The following is a 17,030-nucleotide window of genomic DNA, read 5'->3' as shown; positions in this document are numbered from 1 at the left end:
TTTATGCACATTGAATGGACTTAGCAACTTGAGGGATAAACGTTTCTTAGGTGGTAAATAGTATATTTCTTTCATAATTATGCAAATTCGTACTGAAATATGCAGATAAATATATATTAACACTGGAAGGTTTTTTATGTTTTTTTTTTCTTGAGAGGGAAGGTAAAAACACTAGACATATAGACTTAAAGGTTTTGAGGGTTAGATAAAAACCAGAATCCCTTTTCAGTGGTATCAAAATAAATGCAAATATTGTAATCGGTATCCAAATTATATGTAGGCTTCATGAGTTTTATGTGCATGCAGTTCATTCAATAGCCTATATACCCTGGTAAATTTTTATTTGTTCAAATCCTCTAAAGAGGTCCTTTGGGATTTTTTTTTTTAAGAATTCAAGTTAGGATCTCCAAGATCTCAAAAGGCGCAGCCAAATTGGCAAATTATCGAAAAGTTTAAGTATTTCAAGTGCGTTTGACTGCAAACTTTCTGCGAAACTTCCCACTACAGCTAGGGATATTTCATTTTATAATGCTGTCCTCGCCAAACTTCTCGATCTCTTGCCAGTGTGACCGGACAACAAAAGATCGTGAAGACTTCGCGATCTTAAACTTTGCGATCTTTTGCCACTTTTGCCTTATCATGATAAACTTAGATAAGGATGTTAGAATAGCAGTGAGGGAGAATAAATGGGAAAAAGAAAAGACGTGTGGCACACACCTACCTATATTTGATCCTTGTACATCTGTTATAAGAATGTAACTTACTCAACTTCCAAGACAGTTCGAACTCTGAAATTGCCTCGGCCAGTGCAATCTGCGAAATAAGGGGTTTACACCTTCCTGTTCCTTTTTGTTATTTAGTTTTAAATTTATGTGGATAACATGCCGCCAGTGATAACCACCAAGTATGATGCATTTCAACTTATTCTTAACTGGACGACGCCACGCTCCTTGTCTGTCTGACTTATGATATATCTCACCAGGTGTGATTCAGATCATAGAAATGACATTCTTAGCAAACAGACCTCTAGCTTTAAGGGCCAGTGGGTTGTAAGAACTAAGGAATAATGCATATTCATTAGAAACCATGTTACATACAGAAGATTCCACTTCGTATCAGACGTAGAGAGTTGCCATTTTGCCTCTCTTAATATGCGTTATCAAGTATAGTTTTTGAATATCCACGTTGTCACTTGAATTTCTGCCCAAGAATTAGGATATGGATCTTTTCATGGAGGACCTGGGTTTTCCACCACCTTGCTAACATGAAGTTACTTTTGTTCTCTTGAGACTAACATCGATCCGATAGCTACCTTAAAGAAGCCTTCTTCCGTAGATACAGGAGTTGTTGTTTTTTTTCTGCCAGACTGATATTGACAGTAGCACTCTTATTAAAGCAAGTGATCAATGGCTCACAATCATCAAGGATGCTGCTTGTACGAGAAGAAAACTAAAGCGTTCCAAGATTATGGTTGTTATCAGTCGTCTTTATAAGAATAAACTTATATTCGATTCAAAGATGTATCACACAAGCTCGTTTGGCACAAAATATGTTCCGCCATTTTACCGACAAAAGTATCCTGAACGCTCGCGGAAGCAGTTCAACGACTATACTCCTGTATTTTAAAAAAAACGATAAAAAAGAAGAAAATCCTGCTCACTGTGGCAGACCTGATCTTTCTTCACCAGTAGACAATGGATGGGAACGTTTTGATGTAGTCTACAGCCTGTACAACTGATATATCTAGCTCCAATCCTGCAAAGTTGCCTTGAGATGATTTCATCTGCATGCGAAAGCAATGCAGAACATTTCGATGCAAATATCACAAATCAGGCCTACGATGTACAGCAGTGTGTGCATGTAAAGCTAGTATCTCACCAACAGAGACATCTCCGCGACGTCTCCAGCCTATTGTCGCAGCAGTCGCGGAGACGTCTCCAACACAAAATGTCTAGCGGTCTCACCAAGGAGACGTCTCTGAGACGAGTTATGGCAGGTGTCAAAAATTTTTAAATATGAGGGAGCCGTTGCAGGATCACCTGACTTGATCTAGGCAGGATGTCAGTACGCAGATGGGTCACGTGGTTTCTAAAGTAGGTCAAACAGCGTCAAATAGAGTCGCGGAGACGTCTCCGCGACCTCTCACCAGTTTTTCTGGTCTCCAGCAGGTCCCGGCGACGTCTCTGAGACGTCTCGGAGACATCGCGGAGACGTCTCAGCAGTCGCGGATATGATTAGTCTCCGCGACGTCTCCGCAACTGATGGAGACGTCTCGGAGACGTCACGAAGACTTCACGAAAAATCGAACATGTTTAAATTTCTTGCGACTGATCGCAGACTCTGTAATTTTCAGGAGAGGTCTCGGAGACGTCGCGGAGACGTCTCTGCAACTAGCATAATCTGGAGTCGCGAACTAGTCGCGAACTAGTTTCAAGCCCGGTGAGATACCCCTTTAGCAACAATGTGATGATGCAAACCTTGTATGAATGTAGATCAATTTAGCTCGATTGAGAAATAGACTTTTCGACTCAGATTATGTTTCTTTTCAGCCAAAATAAGGTGTTGATGACTAGAATTACAAAGTTCATCCTTCGTTTCTGTTTCCGACACTGTCCGAGATACCAGGATTTTTCTTACATTTTTTTTTTTGCTTGAGCCTGGAGAGTAGATGAAGAGATAGATAAAAAAAAAATAAGTTATGACGAAATTTATGAAAGTTGCCACTTGATTTTAAATCAAACAGACTGAAAATAACTATAAACCAATTTATCCATTAATGAAAACGCCAAAGTACAGGGAAGGATTAAGTGACCTTGCACTAATCCGAAGAGTAATGTATAGTGTTGTGATTGCCCGGCTGGCGATAACTTTGATGGCAAGACCTTGTTTTTGGTGGTAAATATGCATAGAAAATGGATGAATATTTGCATATACTATTATGCAAATGAGATAATAGATGTGTGTTGTTTAGTAGTTGCAGTCAATTTTTGCATCTCTTATTCACACCAGGAATCATTAACAGGTCTTGATGTTATAACTGTTATGAAACATATTCATATATTGCGGTAGTGCGTTGTAGAATCTCGAAACTTGCCTGGTCTACGGCCTCTTGAATATCAATTTACAAACATATTTCCTTTTAGTGTCATTCAGTTCTCCTTTATTGATTGATTCCAGTACCTGGTTCACTTTGGACTCTGACGACATCATAATATGCAACTTGTTTGCTTGATAACTTAGCTGTATTTTAGTAAGCCAAGGTACATTTTGATAGCAAGACTTTGTTTTAGGGAATATATCCATACAAATGGCCAACTATTTGTATAATTCATAATGCAAATTAGATTATTAGGGTATTTCTAATAGCGGGGTTTTTTTTGCATCTCTTTATCACAAGAGAATCATCAACTTATGTCTTGATATTATAACTATAATGATTCAGATTCATATATCGCGGCAATGTGTTGTAGAATCTCGAAGCCTGTTGTAGTATAGCCTCTTGCATACCAATTTCATACGTCATTGCAAATATTGTTATTCTTTCTTTTTTTAATTCTGAATTGGTTGATTCCAGTACTCGATTTTCCTCAGACTCAGATGACACCATGTACAGTTTCCTTGACCGATTGCATATCTATTTTTCACTACGCCAGGGTACATTTTACCAGCAAAACTTTGTTTTAGGGGAAAATATGTTAAAAAAGGAAAAAGTTTGCTTAATTTATTATGCAAATGAGATGCATGTTTTATTTTAATACTTAAAGTTGGTTCTTGTATCTTTTTATCACACTAGGAATCGTGAACCGGTCTTGATACAATGAACTATCATCAGAATTATGATTCAGATCCATATATTGCGGCAATGCGTTTTTTTTTTCGATTTTCGAAGATTTTTTTGTATTTTTGAGTTTCGATGATTGGAAATAAACTATGATTGAATTGAATTGAATGCGTTGTAGAATCTAGAATCCTGCCAGTTATGTATCCTCTTGTATACCAATTTGCATAGATAATTGCTTAAGTGTAATTCAATTCTTTTGAATTGATTAATTTTGATTCGACTCTGGCGACACCAAGTCCTTTTTGTTTGCCCGATAACTTTTTAAAATGATTAAAAACAGAAGTGAACACGTATTAGGTACTATACATGTGCATATATATGCGGTAATGCATTGCTGTGTCAGCGGCAACTCCTATTTGCATATTTCACTTCTTAATTTGCATATATAAGTGAAAGTTATGAACAATTGATGACCTAGCTATTGTCTTTGCACCTTAATTACTGAAATCATTACTATTTCCGCATGTCTAGGACCATTTTAGGAAAATTAGATCATCGAAACACCATAGAAAGCAATAAATTGGCGGCCATTTTGTTTATGCAAATTAGATGCTCTTAGACTCGAAATTCCTCTTGGGAACAGGAATTTTTGAATTCAGTGTACTTGATTTATACGAAATAGCCCGGTTCCCGACAGGTAGGTACAAACACATAGATACACGGATAGATGAACACGTAGGTACTATACATGTGCATAATATATGCGGTAATGCATTGCTGTATCAGCGGCAACTCCTAATTTGCATATTTCACTTCTTAATTTGCATATGTAAGTGAAAGTTATGAACAATTGATGACCTAGCTATTGTCTTTTCACTTTAATTTCTGAAATTATTACTATTTCTGCATGTCTAGGAACATTTTATGAAAATTAGATCATCGAAACACCTTAAAAAGCAATGAATTGGCGGCCATTTTGTTTATGCAAATTAGATGCTCTTAGACTCAAAATTCTGCTTGGGAACCGGAATTTTTGGATTCAGCGTACTTGAATTATACAAAATAGACCGGTTCCCAACTTTTACTAAAAAATGCCTCTAACAGTCATATTTTCCCCAAATCCCACTAGACTATCAGAGGGATAGAACTAGACAACTGGTACTGTGAAGGCGAGGTATGGCGAGGAATACCTTTACATCTACTCATTGATAATAAAGTTTTTCGTGTCACGCTGTGTGTTCTTTCTTATAGTTATTGATGTACAAATTATATGAAATAGCATGCATATTATTTTTGAAGATTTCAAAGCCGCATTTCAAATCTGAACAGATAACATTGGCAATCGTTACATTGATAAACTTTTGCGTTGGATATGATATCTTCACACGCAATGAGGAATTATTCCACTTTTTTTCGCTTGGTTGTTATACCCTGCCATGGTTCGTGTATAACATAATCTTTTTCTTTTCTTTTTTTTTAATATGATGTTTATTGATTTCAACCACAGGCATACAAAACTTAAATCATTTCTAATTATGGTATATAACTTTCTATTCTGCTGCCTTTATTCTCTTTTTCTATCATTTTTTTCTTTTCTCTCAAAATTTATTTTTCTTGCGTGTATTATAACATCATCTAGAAGGACATACCTCAAAAGCAATGAATGCACATGCGCCATCTATCATGTGGAGAAACTAGAATATGAAATAGATACTCCTTTGATTATCTTGCAGTGAGAGTAATACAGTGTTACTGAGAGTGAGTCATTGTTATTTTGCAATAATTTTGTGTCATTTGGACATAGAAAAATGACATGACATGAAACAAAACAAAATGAAATACATCAACATTACGTCAGTAATGAGAAAACCTCTTCACACATATATTTCATTGCTATGACAAATTGTTGCTGCCGTTGTTATATATATTTCCAGTGTTCCACGTCTTACAAGCTTGGCTTTTCAGTGGAACAGTTTTCCATCGTATGATTATTTACTTTTTTGTTGTTGCCATGACAAAGTGCATTGTTTCTTTTTTTATGACATCATTCGTGCATATACTCTATATTGTATTTGAAAAAAAAAAACTGCCCTTATGAGACGAATGAAAGACAAATCGACAACTTGTATCGCTTTTAATCATGTTCTCTCTTTTTTTGATGATGGAAATAAATAGATTATTGAATTGAATTGAATTGAATTGAATTGAATTTGAATAAACGAAACTCACGGCGAGAGCAATCATCATATAGCGCATACATAAGCACAGCAAGAGACGTCAGTTTAACCCATCGTGTCCGGAGGCAATTTTGATCAATACACATTAATATGATGTCCTCACTGAATTCGCAAATATAAAATGATGTTATTTTACATCCTATGTAAAATTTCTTTTCAAATAATTTACACAATTATTTTGAATCAATAGCTTTATATGTATTACTATGTTTATATATGGTTGTAGTACATTGTACGTTTTGTTTTCCTTGAATTTGCATCGAGAACAAAATTGTGATATTTGAAATGAAATTTGAATTGAATTGACTTGAATTAACTATGTAAGAGAAATCAGTGGAACTGCTTTAATTCATTCAAATTAGCGATAAAAAGCATTAGTAAGATATGACAAATTGCCTTTCATCGACGTAGATAAGCACCGATTATTCAGTGTTGATAAAAAAAAAACCCAACTCGAACCAAAATTTGGTTAATTTTAATAATAAAATATGTTGTCAGTTTAAGGATCATCTTTCCTTTAATGATTTAGAGGACATTGATAACTCTGCAACCAGAATACATTGACAAAATATTATATTCGACCAAACTGTGGCTCATTTGAATTGTAAATTTTCACCCATCTAACCTTGAACGGTGTAAAAAGGAATGTATATCATCTATTACATGGATTTTAATCCAAGTGTTGATTCCAGAACACATACAATGAAAAAAAAAAAGAGAGACTGTAATGCACTAATAGAGTCCAACAACTTTTAATGGTTGCACGCTGTGTAAATTTGGTATAACCATAAAAAAGTTGTTGGACGCGAATAATGCATAACAATCTCTTTTTTTTAATCTCACATAAATAGCTTAAAATAAGGATTAAAAAAGGACGACATCCCATAAAAAAAGGTCAGTCACCCGACCAAAGATTAATTATAGTTTCGTGTAGTAAATTGATAATTTGGTAACATACCCCTACGCTGCTATTTGTCTTTTCCCTCCGATACCATTCCAAGATGCGTATTGCTCACCTCGGGACTGATATCGCAATGATGTGTAACGCTGATCACGTGAGGTTCGAAGAACCTGTGGCTGAAATAGGGGCGTGGTTGGACCAAAATGAAGGCGAGATCGTCCGCATCTATATGAATGTAAGTCATTCGATGAAGTGGCGGAGGTTATTTCCTTGAGAAACGCTGAAACGTGTATAAACCTTCAAGATGGGTTCTGTAGTTTTATACGCACTTTAAATCATTTTGCCTTCGGCACTTCAGCCAGATTTAAATGTCAATAATGCACACATGAAAGTAAAAAAAAGAAGGTAAATATATGAATGCATAGATATCAAAGAGATGTTCAGTTAAATATACACTTTCAAATTACAGTAGTAAAGATGTGGGTAGATAAATAACCTTCAAATGGTTTACTTGAGCAGTGAGTATACATTGGGATTGTTATTTTCGGCAAAGTCTCCGTCACGCAGCAAAATGAAAGGATGATTGTTACAAAAAAAAAAAAAACATTTGACGTTGAGAACATCTATGCAAATCACACTCATGCCAATCCTGGTAAATTGACATAATTTGTTCAGGAGTAACATATCGTGGGAAAGTTCAAATCATCTAATGAATACACAGTGTTGACAAAACGAGAGTATGGCCCCATTTTATCAAAAGATAAAATCGATTTTACATTTCCTTACCACACAGACTGTCATAGACTTACAGCTGAAATCAACTATATAATCAATTTTAACTCTTCATAAAACAGGGCCCTCAGGGCCCCGTTTTATCAAAAGATAAAATCGATTTTAAATTTCCTTACCACACAGGCTGCCATAGACTTAAAGTTGAAATCAACTTTATAATCAATTTTAACTCCTCATAAAACAGTGCCCAGCAGGTCCCCGGCCTTCCGTGTAATATTAGCGAGCTTTATGACTGGATCTGCGACGCGAACGCTAAGACGGGGGGGGGGGGGGGGGAGGGAGAAGAAAAAAAAATGGTGCTCTGCACCAAATTCAGACAGCTGTTTCCATAGTGTACTGTATGTATACGTGTATGTATAATGTATGTTTCCATAGTCCATCCAGGGGGCAGCATTGTCTTAGCGTTCGCGTCGTAGATCCAAAGTTCGCTAACGACGTTCTCTGATTTACGCAGGAAAAGTTTGACCAGGGCAACGATAGCGCAGTAAACGGACCTTTCGAGCGTCATCTTGGCGACCGTGTTTTGACACCTGCTGACCTGCAGGATACCTACGGAGGGGAGTGGCCTACGTTGAGGACGATGAAAAGGGTGTGGCAGTTAACCTCTGTTTGTTTGTGTGTTTTGTCTGAATGTCTATCTGTTTCTGTACTTAAACATCCACCATTTCTACACCGCATTGCTTTGGAAAATAAATTGATGTTTAAAACAGAGCACACATACTTTGACAAACCTAATTTCCAGGCTACTGAGATGGATACTATTTGTCTGTCAGAAGATGTACTCGAAACGACCGGAAAGAAGACACCAAACTGTCCTCAGATCGTAAACACCGCTATAAAAGTCGTTTTATTGTCATGCAAACTCCTCCACGAGTTTTCAACTTTTACTTTTTGAAGTGGTGGTAGGAAATTCTGTGATTTGAAAAAAAAAAAAAATTTAAGTCTTGTCTGATGTAAAAAATACTGTATGTTTCTCCAATCCAACGTAGCATATTCGTTTATCTATATTCAAATACTGCGTTAACTTAATCTACTTGCAACTCCGTGAGTACATGTATTATACAAAACAGTCGCGACACGGGGAGGCAGTTCTCTGTTTTTGTTCGTCAATATTTGCCGTCTTGTTACCATCTTGAAGATCATAGGCTCTTGATGATGTTACCGAAATTATTCGGCATATTCCACTCTTTCTTGATTTATTTCACGCAAGCAAAACGATAAAGATTTATCTATCTATTTATCTATTTTGACGGAAAGCCAGCAAACTCCTCTCCCGTGTAGATTTATATATAAATGTATTACATATTAACCTGTCTTCACATTGATTGTGTCCAGAATCTATGGATATAATTATCAAGTATTAGGAGGAAGAAAAAAAAAGATCACAAAAGGCTCAGGCAATTATTGACAACTATAGGGCCTTGTGAACACATTCTAACTATCAATTTTGTTATACGTTGCTTGTATGTATTTTTTTCTTCACATCATAGGATGGTAAAACCGTGGTCATAGCACAGATAGCCACTGCTGGGTCTGATGAATTTTACCTCCACCAAGGCATATTCATCCATCCGGGATTTTGGTTGGACAAACAACGCAGATTCGTAAGTAGACCCTACTTCTCCCTGTATTCAACAAGTTCAGACTCCCGGGTTCAGGTTATCCGGACTAACGATTAAACAGCTTTCCCACCAACTCTCTTCATATACAAGCTGATGATGACGACTATAATATGTATTATGTATATGGCGTTTTAAGTCGGTGTTGTTTAGAGGGTTTATTTTTGTAAATAAGACAATTTTACAAATCGATTAGTCATGTTGACATAATTCCCCCGGCATTCAGTTGAAATGATGACTTATAATCTTTGCTTCGATCGAAAAAGAATATCTCTCCGCTCCAGATAATATGTAAACTATACCGCTGACTCTGTCGAGTGATGGCACTAGAGTATAAGTATACGACTACGGTGATGACTCCTCACTTTTATTTAAAACTTATCTTTCATTCTATCTTAATGTGGTTACATCAGTTTACAGACTATCCATCGTGTGGTGGAAAAAATGACACAAACGCCCTTCGCTTCTACAGTGACAGCACGCACTACATGTAAGTATATGCAGATTAAACAGTATATAACATTTTATCATCTACCTAAGATATAGCATGTTACCCTGATCACTAACTGTGATTCTCGTCATAAAACAGCGGTAATTCGCCTCAATTATAATATATGCATAGAAATAATGACAGATCACGTGTCGAGTAAGACGCCAGTGTATAAATAGGATAAAATAAATGCTGAGCTGAAGAAGAAACAGGAGGAGGGTGTCGTTTGTTGCACATTAGACCCCTTTTCACTTTTCAGTACGTTAATAAACCGTCCAAAGTGTCTAGTTATATGCCATAACAGTGGCGGATCCACGGGGGGGGGGGGGGGGGGGGAGGGGGGCGCAACCGGCGCACGCCCCACCCTTTATTTTTCATTAAAAACAAAAGAAATGGAAAGAACAAAAATGAAATGAAACCCGGAAGTGGCACCAGAAATATTAGTTGCGCTCCCCTTTACAGAAACCTGAATCCGCCCCTGCATAACTATTACTGTTTATTTATTTTTCGTTCTCCGTTCTACCAACTTAATTCTCGATTGTAAAAAGCAATCAACTCAGTAAAATAATAATGAATGGGAACAGATTTGTGAGAGATACATCGTAAATTACACATCATAAATTACAAATTATTACTACGTATACACATTCATGTAGGGTATGTGCAATTTGTTCTTTAAAAAGAAACGCACAAGCTGTAACCTACAGACATCATATTTTTGTGGTATGATTTGTAATAATATTATTTATTTGTAATAATATTATACTAATGATGCACAGGATAGAGTGTGTTAGTGAAGGTGCGGCGCGCTCGAGAGTATTGACAATGGTGCGACATGCACGAGGCGCAGCCGAGTGCATGTTTGCAACCGTTGTCAATACTCGAGAGTGAGCCGCACCTTCACTAACGCCACGAAATAATCCTGTGCATCATTAGTTTTATAAAATGGGTCGAAAACTAACAGCATTATTCACGTACCTTTGTGGGTCAATACCAGTCAGCTACATGTAGCACTCGCTCAAAAGTCAAGATGTCCGAAGATGTTCGTCCCAAACATTTACGCACGTCGCACTCGGAAATCCCGCACACTCACCTAGTACTGTACGTACGTATAAGAGTATACGTACGCCACGTACTGTTATGCACAAGAAAGGCCGCCGGCTGTTGTGGCAGCCCGCGGCCCGAACCAGAAGTTGTTTACAGGATTGACAGCGCGTATAGTAGCGCGTGACGCACTTGTAACAACTGATTGAGTGCGCACTGCTAGTTAGTCCAAGAGCATTAGGGTTTAACCTGGACATTTTTGGTAACAAGCTGATTTTTTCAGGAAAGGTCCAGGAATGTGTGTAAAATAACATACTAAAAGTCCTCATAAATCCTCCTTGAGCGTTTTCCGCAATCCAAGATGGCGTCCAAAATGGCCGCCATTTCATGTTTTTCTCATAACTTTGCAAGTAGGTTTCCCACAAACACACTTTAGATGTCTAAATATATGTTTTGAAGTACAAGGAACTCAATAGAATACATTATAAGAGATGTAGAAGCACACAAGTACCAATATATCCGCTTGAGCTCTTCCGCAATCCAAGATGGCGTCCAAAATGGCCGCCACATCATGTTTTTCTCATAACTTTGCAAGTAGGTTTCCCACAAACACACTTTAGATGTCTAAATATATGTTTTGAAGTACAAGGAACTCAATAGAATACATTATAAGAGATGTAGAAGCACACAAGTACCAATATATCCGCTTGAGCTCTTCCGCAATCCAAGATGGCGTCCAAAATGGCCGCCACATCATGTTTTTCTCATAACTTTGTAAATAGGTTTTCTAAAAACACACTTTAAATGTCTAAATATATGTTTTGAAGTATGAGGGACTCATTAGAATACATCTTAAGAGATGTTGAAGCACGCAAGTACCAATACGACCGCTTGAGTTCTTCCAAAAAATCCAAAATGGCATCCAAAATGGCCGCCATTTCCTGTTTTTCTCATAACTTTGCAAGTAGGTTTCCATATAACACATTTTAAATGTCTAAACATATGTTTTGAAGTATGAGGAACTCATTAGAATACATGTTAAGAGATGTTGAAGCACGCAAGTACCAATAAGACCGCTTGAGCTCTTCCAAAAATCCAAAATGGCATCCAAAATGGCCGCCATTTCCTCTTTTCTCATAACTTTGCAAGTAGGTTTACCTATAACACATTTTAAATGTCTAAACATATATGTTTTGAAGCATAAGGAACTCAATACAATACATATCGGAAGATTTTGAAACACACAAAAACGAATAAAACTGCTTAAGCTCTTCCAGAAATCCAAAATGGCGTCTGAAATTGCTGCCGTTTCTGTTTTTACACCAACGTACTTCAACACGCACTTTAAATGTCTTAATATATGTTTTGCGACTCAATGAAATGAATCATATACTTATTGGATATTTTTTTAAAACACGCATTTACCAATAAAACCACTTGAGGTCATCCTGAAATTCAAAATGGCGCCCGAAATGCCCCTTTCCCTGTTGTTGTTTTCTCATAACCCTTCAACTAAGTAACCCAATTACGCACACTAAAATGTCTTTATAAATGTTATGGGAGTCAAGGAATCTAGATAAATTCTTATTCGCAAATTTGAAACAACCATATCTATACCAATAGAACCACTTGAACTCGTCCCAAAATCCAAAGGTGACGAAAGGTGACGAAAGGTGACGAAAATGGACCATATGGCAAAATATGTCGCCCTGTCTGTTTAGCATCAAACTGATGATAAAGTGTTTCCCTCGTAATGTCATAAGCGATTAAGAGCACACTTCAAGACTTTAACATTCAAAGTGATTTGAATACTGTATGGACAGCAACCACATTTTTAATTGAAATGTTTGTTGAATATTTTCAGGATGAAATATCACGGGTTATTAATAAATGATATATATTTAAACAATTTTGAGATAAAATTGTTAATGACGGCCACTTTGGACACCATTTTGGATTTTTGGAAGAGCTTAAGCAGTTTTATTGGTACTTGCGTGCTTCAACATCTCTTAAAATGTATTCTATCGAGTTTCTTATACTTCAAAACATATATTTAGACATTTAAAGTGTGTTTTGGGGAAACCTACTTGCAAAGTTATATGAAAAAACAGGAAATGGCGGCCATTTTGGATGCCATTTTGGATTTTTGGAAGAACTCAAGCGGTCTTATTGGTACTTGCATGCTTCAACATCTCTTAAGATGTATTCTAATGAGTTCCTCATACGTCAAAACATATGTTTAGACATTTAAAGTGTGTTTTGGGGAAACCTACTTGCAAATATATGAGAAAAACATGAAATGGCGGCCATTTTGGACGCCATTTTGGACTTTTGGAAGAACTCAAGCGGTCTTATTGGTACTTGCGTACTTCAACATCTCTTAAGATGTATTCTAATGAGTTCCTCATACTTCAAAACATATGTGTAGACATTTAAAGTGTGTTTTGGGGAAACCTACTTGCAAAGTTATGAGAAAAACAGAAGAGGCGGCCATTTTGGACGCCATCTTGGATTGCGGAAAACGCTCAAGGAGGATTTATGAGGACTTTTAGTATGTTATTCTAGACATATTCCTGGACCTATCCTGAAAAAATCAGCTTGTTACCAAAAATGTCCAGGTTAAGGCCTATTTTGACCTAATGCTCTTGGACTAAGTGTAAAACATTGTGACGTACGTCAGGCCAGGGAGGTGGAAGAGAGACTCTTCTTAGTGCTTACCTGAAGAAAATAATGCACGCACACGTGACTCATTTCAGCGCTTCCAATTGGCTACATTCTTGAACCCATTTTATAAAAATGTATGGCAGCTGCTACACCAGTGTCCGAACGGTTTGATATTTACCAATATTTGCAAATGAAGAGGGCGCTCTGACGAGAGTGGACGTACTTTTAGGATCGCTGCGGCGGCTCATTTTTATCCTAAAATATAATCTTTTTACTCGCACATCTTGTTTGCTTTTTATGGAAATCTTGCCTATTAAATGTTTGTCGTCGAAAATTGCACCGTTTTGATGTCATATTTTTTCACTGGAAGGAGAATTTTAACGTCTGAAAACCACCCTCCGTTTTTACCTCGTGCTGTGTCACCACTATTGCCTACAACGTGTATCGTACATCGAGCACCGCGGGAATTTCAACATCCACAATACACGACAAGCCTACCACTGTATAATGGCGAAATTAATGTTCAGAAGTCCAGGTTTCCATGCACTACTTGGATTACTCCTTATTGCAACACGCATCGTCAGTGGAGATTTACGGGTGAATGAGACAGCCAGCTTTCACGGTAGGAACTTTCCATTTCATACTGATCTTCAGTCGGACACAGCAACTAAATACATTGTCCAAGCCGACATATCTATTCAGACTCGTTTATACCTACAGTATTATATATCGTACCATTGTGCAGCCCACACAGAACGAGCGAGAGGTCTGCAAACTACAGTTGTTATTCCTAAATTACCGAGAGGTTTATACGCCATTGTGCAGATCACTAGCATACTTGCTGGAGATATAGAACTGAACCCTGGCCCCATCATAGGGCCGAAGCGTATGAGTATGAGTAAGAAAAGAGGAAGAAAGCCTAAGTACCCATGCACACTATGCAACTACGCAGTGAAGAATAGGGATAAGGGAATGCTTTGTACAAACTGCAACAAATGGTCACACAATAGCTGTACAGGTGTGACAGATGAGCTGTATGAATACCACATGAGAAATTCCAATGCCATCTGGTACTGCCCAGCATGTGAACTTATGAATATTGTAGCATCGAATTCTGATGACAGTGACTCACATCGAAGTATTAATCAGTTTAGTGTGTTAGATCCAGACTTGAATAATGACAATAGTATTGAACCCCAGGATTCTGAACCACTTTCTTCTTCAAGCCCTAAACGTACTGTTAAACAAAGGAAAGTGGAGAAGAAACGAGAGAGTATCATTACCAGGAAATGCAACACAACTGTTTGTAATCCAGTCAACAGATCAGTGCATTGTAACCCACCCAAGAAATTAAAGAAGAACTGTGTTAAGATAGCTGTAGTTAATTTTCAGAGCATTAAAAACAAAGTATCAGAATTTTATGCATTCTGCTCTGTAACAAATCCTGATATAATACTTGGCTCTGAATCCTGGCTTTACGGGAGCATAACGTCAACGGAGGTTTTCCCTACCAATTTCCAGGTTATTCGAATTGACCGTAAGAATAGTAAGGGAGGAGGAGTTTTCATCGCCGTCGACCAAACAATACCGATAGTTGAGAGACCGGGGGGGCATTTCATGAAGCGTTTTGTCAGATATTTCGTCTGACAAAATGTTAAAAGCTACTGAAATCCTTGCATCTGATTGGTTGAGAGCATTTTTGTCCGACAAGTTGTCGGACGAAAATGCTTCATGAAATGCCCCCCAGATCTTACCGAGAAAGACAGTGAATTAACATGGTGCCAACTCCTCATGAATGACGGGAGCTTTATATATATTGGCTCCTATTACAGACCACCGACTGATAGGAAAGATTTGGATAACCTTAGTGAAAGTTTGAATAAAATTCAACAGGAAACCAAAACGCCTTATATTTTATTGGGAGGGGACTTCAACATCCCAAATATGTCATGGTCTTCATCTACAACCACCACTCCAACCCAACGGGAAATTTTAGGAATTGCTGACGAGCACAGCCTACAACAACTCGTTAATTTCCCAACCCGTCGTGATTCAAGTGGAACTGAGAACATACTAGATCTGTTCTTCACTACCCACCCATCTTTAGTGAAGAGCATCCATCCCCACCCAGGTTTCTCTGACCACAGCATTGTTATGGTGGAAATCAATACTAGAGCACCCTTACCAGCCAGACCCCCAAGACAGATTCATCAGTGGAATAAGATGGATGAAGACAAGCTTAAAGCAGATGCACAAATATTTTGTGAAAATTTTCTGAATTTAAACCCCATCAGTAAAACAGTTGAAGAAAATTGGTGTAACTTCAGAGATAAGATGCATGACCTGATCAACCAGCATGTACCTTCAAAAGTCACGTCCGGTAAACCACATGTTCCTTGGCTTACATTTAAGCTTAAGAGACTGTGTCGTAAAAAGGAGAAATGTTATTTAAAGGCAAAAAATCTTGGAGGGCAAGATAGATGGGACAAATACAAGTAGATTAAGAGGACGGTCAATAAGAAACTCAGAAACGCACAACGGGCATACATATCCAAGCTCTCTGAGGCAGGTAGTAAGCAGTTTTGGAAGTATATTAAAACTAGACGGAAGGATAACATAGGAATCCGAAGTCTTAGATCTGGAAACCGCACTGTCACTGATGATCAAGGGAAAGCGGACATACTGGCCGAACAATTCCAAAGTGTCTTCACTAAGGACAGTAAAGAAGTACCCAATCTTTTACCAAGTAATGTACCAGAGATGCCTGAAGTCGATATTACCGTCAGTGGTATTATCAAGTTGATGAATAAATTGGATGTTTCAAAAGCAGCAGGCCCGGATAATATCCCAAATCGTATTTTGAAACTTACAGCCGAACAAGTAGCCCCAGTCCTCCAGTTTATATTCAAACAATCCTATGATCAAGGACAACTGCCCGAAGACTGGCGTAAAGCCAATATTGCTGCTATCTACAAGAAGGGTGACAAGAACGAACCAGTTAACTACCGTCCTATATCTTTAACTAGTGTATGTTGTAAACTGATGGAACATATACTGGACAGCCAACTGATGAAACACCTTTCTACAAACTCAATCATCACTGATTACCAACATGCCTACAGATCAAGTAGGTCATGTGAAACCCAACTGGTAGCTACTATCCATGATCTTGCCTCAAACTACAACAATAAAGATACATGTGACATTGCCGTCCTTGACTTCAGTAAAGCTTTTGACGTCGTTCCACATCAGAAACTACTACAGAAGCTTCACATGTACGGTATCCGCAACAAGAACCTTGCCTGGATGAAATCCTTCCTGACATGCCGTCACCAAAGGACAGTCGTCAACGGTAAATCATCTGACTGGAAGCCAGTACTGAGTGGTATACCACAAGGCACTGTGCTCGGCCCCCACTTGTTCATCTTATACGTCAACGACCTCCCAGAAGCAGCCAACAGCACAGTGAGGTTGTTTGCAGATGACTGCATAGTCTACCGTA

At 37.8% G+C, this 17,030-nt stretch overlaps 1 protein-coding gene across 1 annotated transcript in view; it reads left to right on the top strand.

The window, feature by feature from the left end:
• LOC139719904 (uncharacterized protein MT2135-like) overlaps window positions 1-17,030 on the top strand; it is a 33,414-nt gene that overhangs the window by 12,928 nt on the left and 3,456 nt on the right. Inside the window, exons 7-11 of the mRNA XM_071631289.1 lie at window positions 4,911-4,955; window positions 7,020-7,154; window positions 8,166-8,300; window positions 9,202-9,315; window positions 9,744-9,820. Of these exons, the coding sequence (XP_071487390.1) occupies window positions 4,911-4,955; window positions 7,020-7,154; window positions 8,166-8,300; window positions 9,202-9,315; window positions 9,744-9,820 (506 nt within the window). The remainder of the gene's footprint in view (window positions 1-4,910; window positions 4,956-7,019; window positions 7,155-8,165; window positions 8,301-9,201; window positions 9,316-9,743; window positions 9,821-17,030) is intronic.

The sequence above is a fragment of the Diadema antillarum genome, unplaced genomic scaffold (assembly GCF_040938485.1).
Source record: "Diadema antillarum isolate AM-2024a unplaced genomic scaffold, OU_Dant_1.0 scf00000116, whole genome shotgun sequence".
NCBI classification, from domain to species: Eukaryota; Metazoa; Echinodermata; class Echinoidea; order Diadematoida; family Diadematidae; genus Diadema; species Diadema antillarum.
Note: the sequence above shows the minus strand (reverse complement) of the source record. Positions and strands in the feature narration are given on the sequence as shown.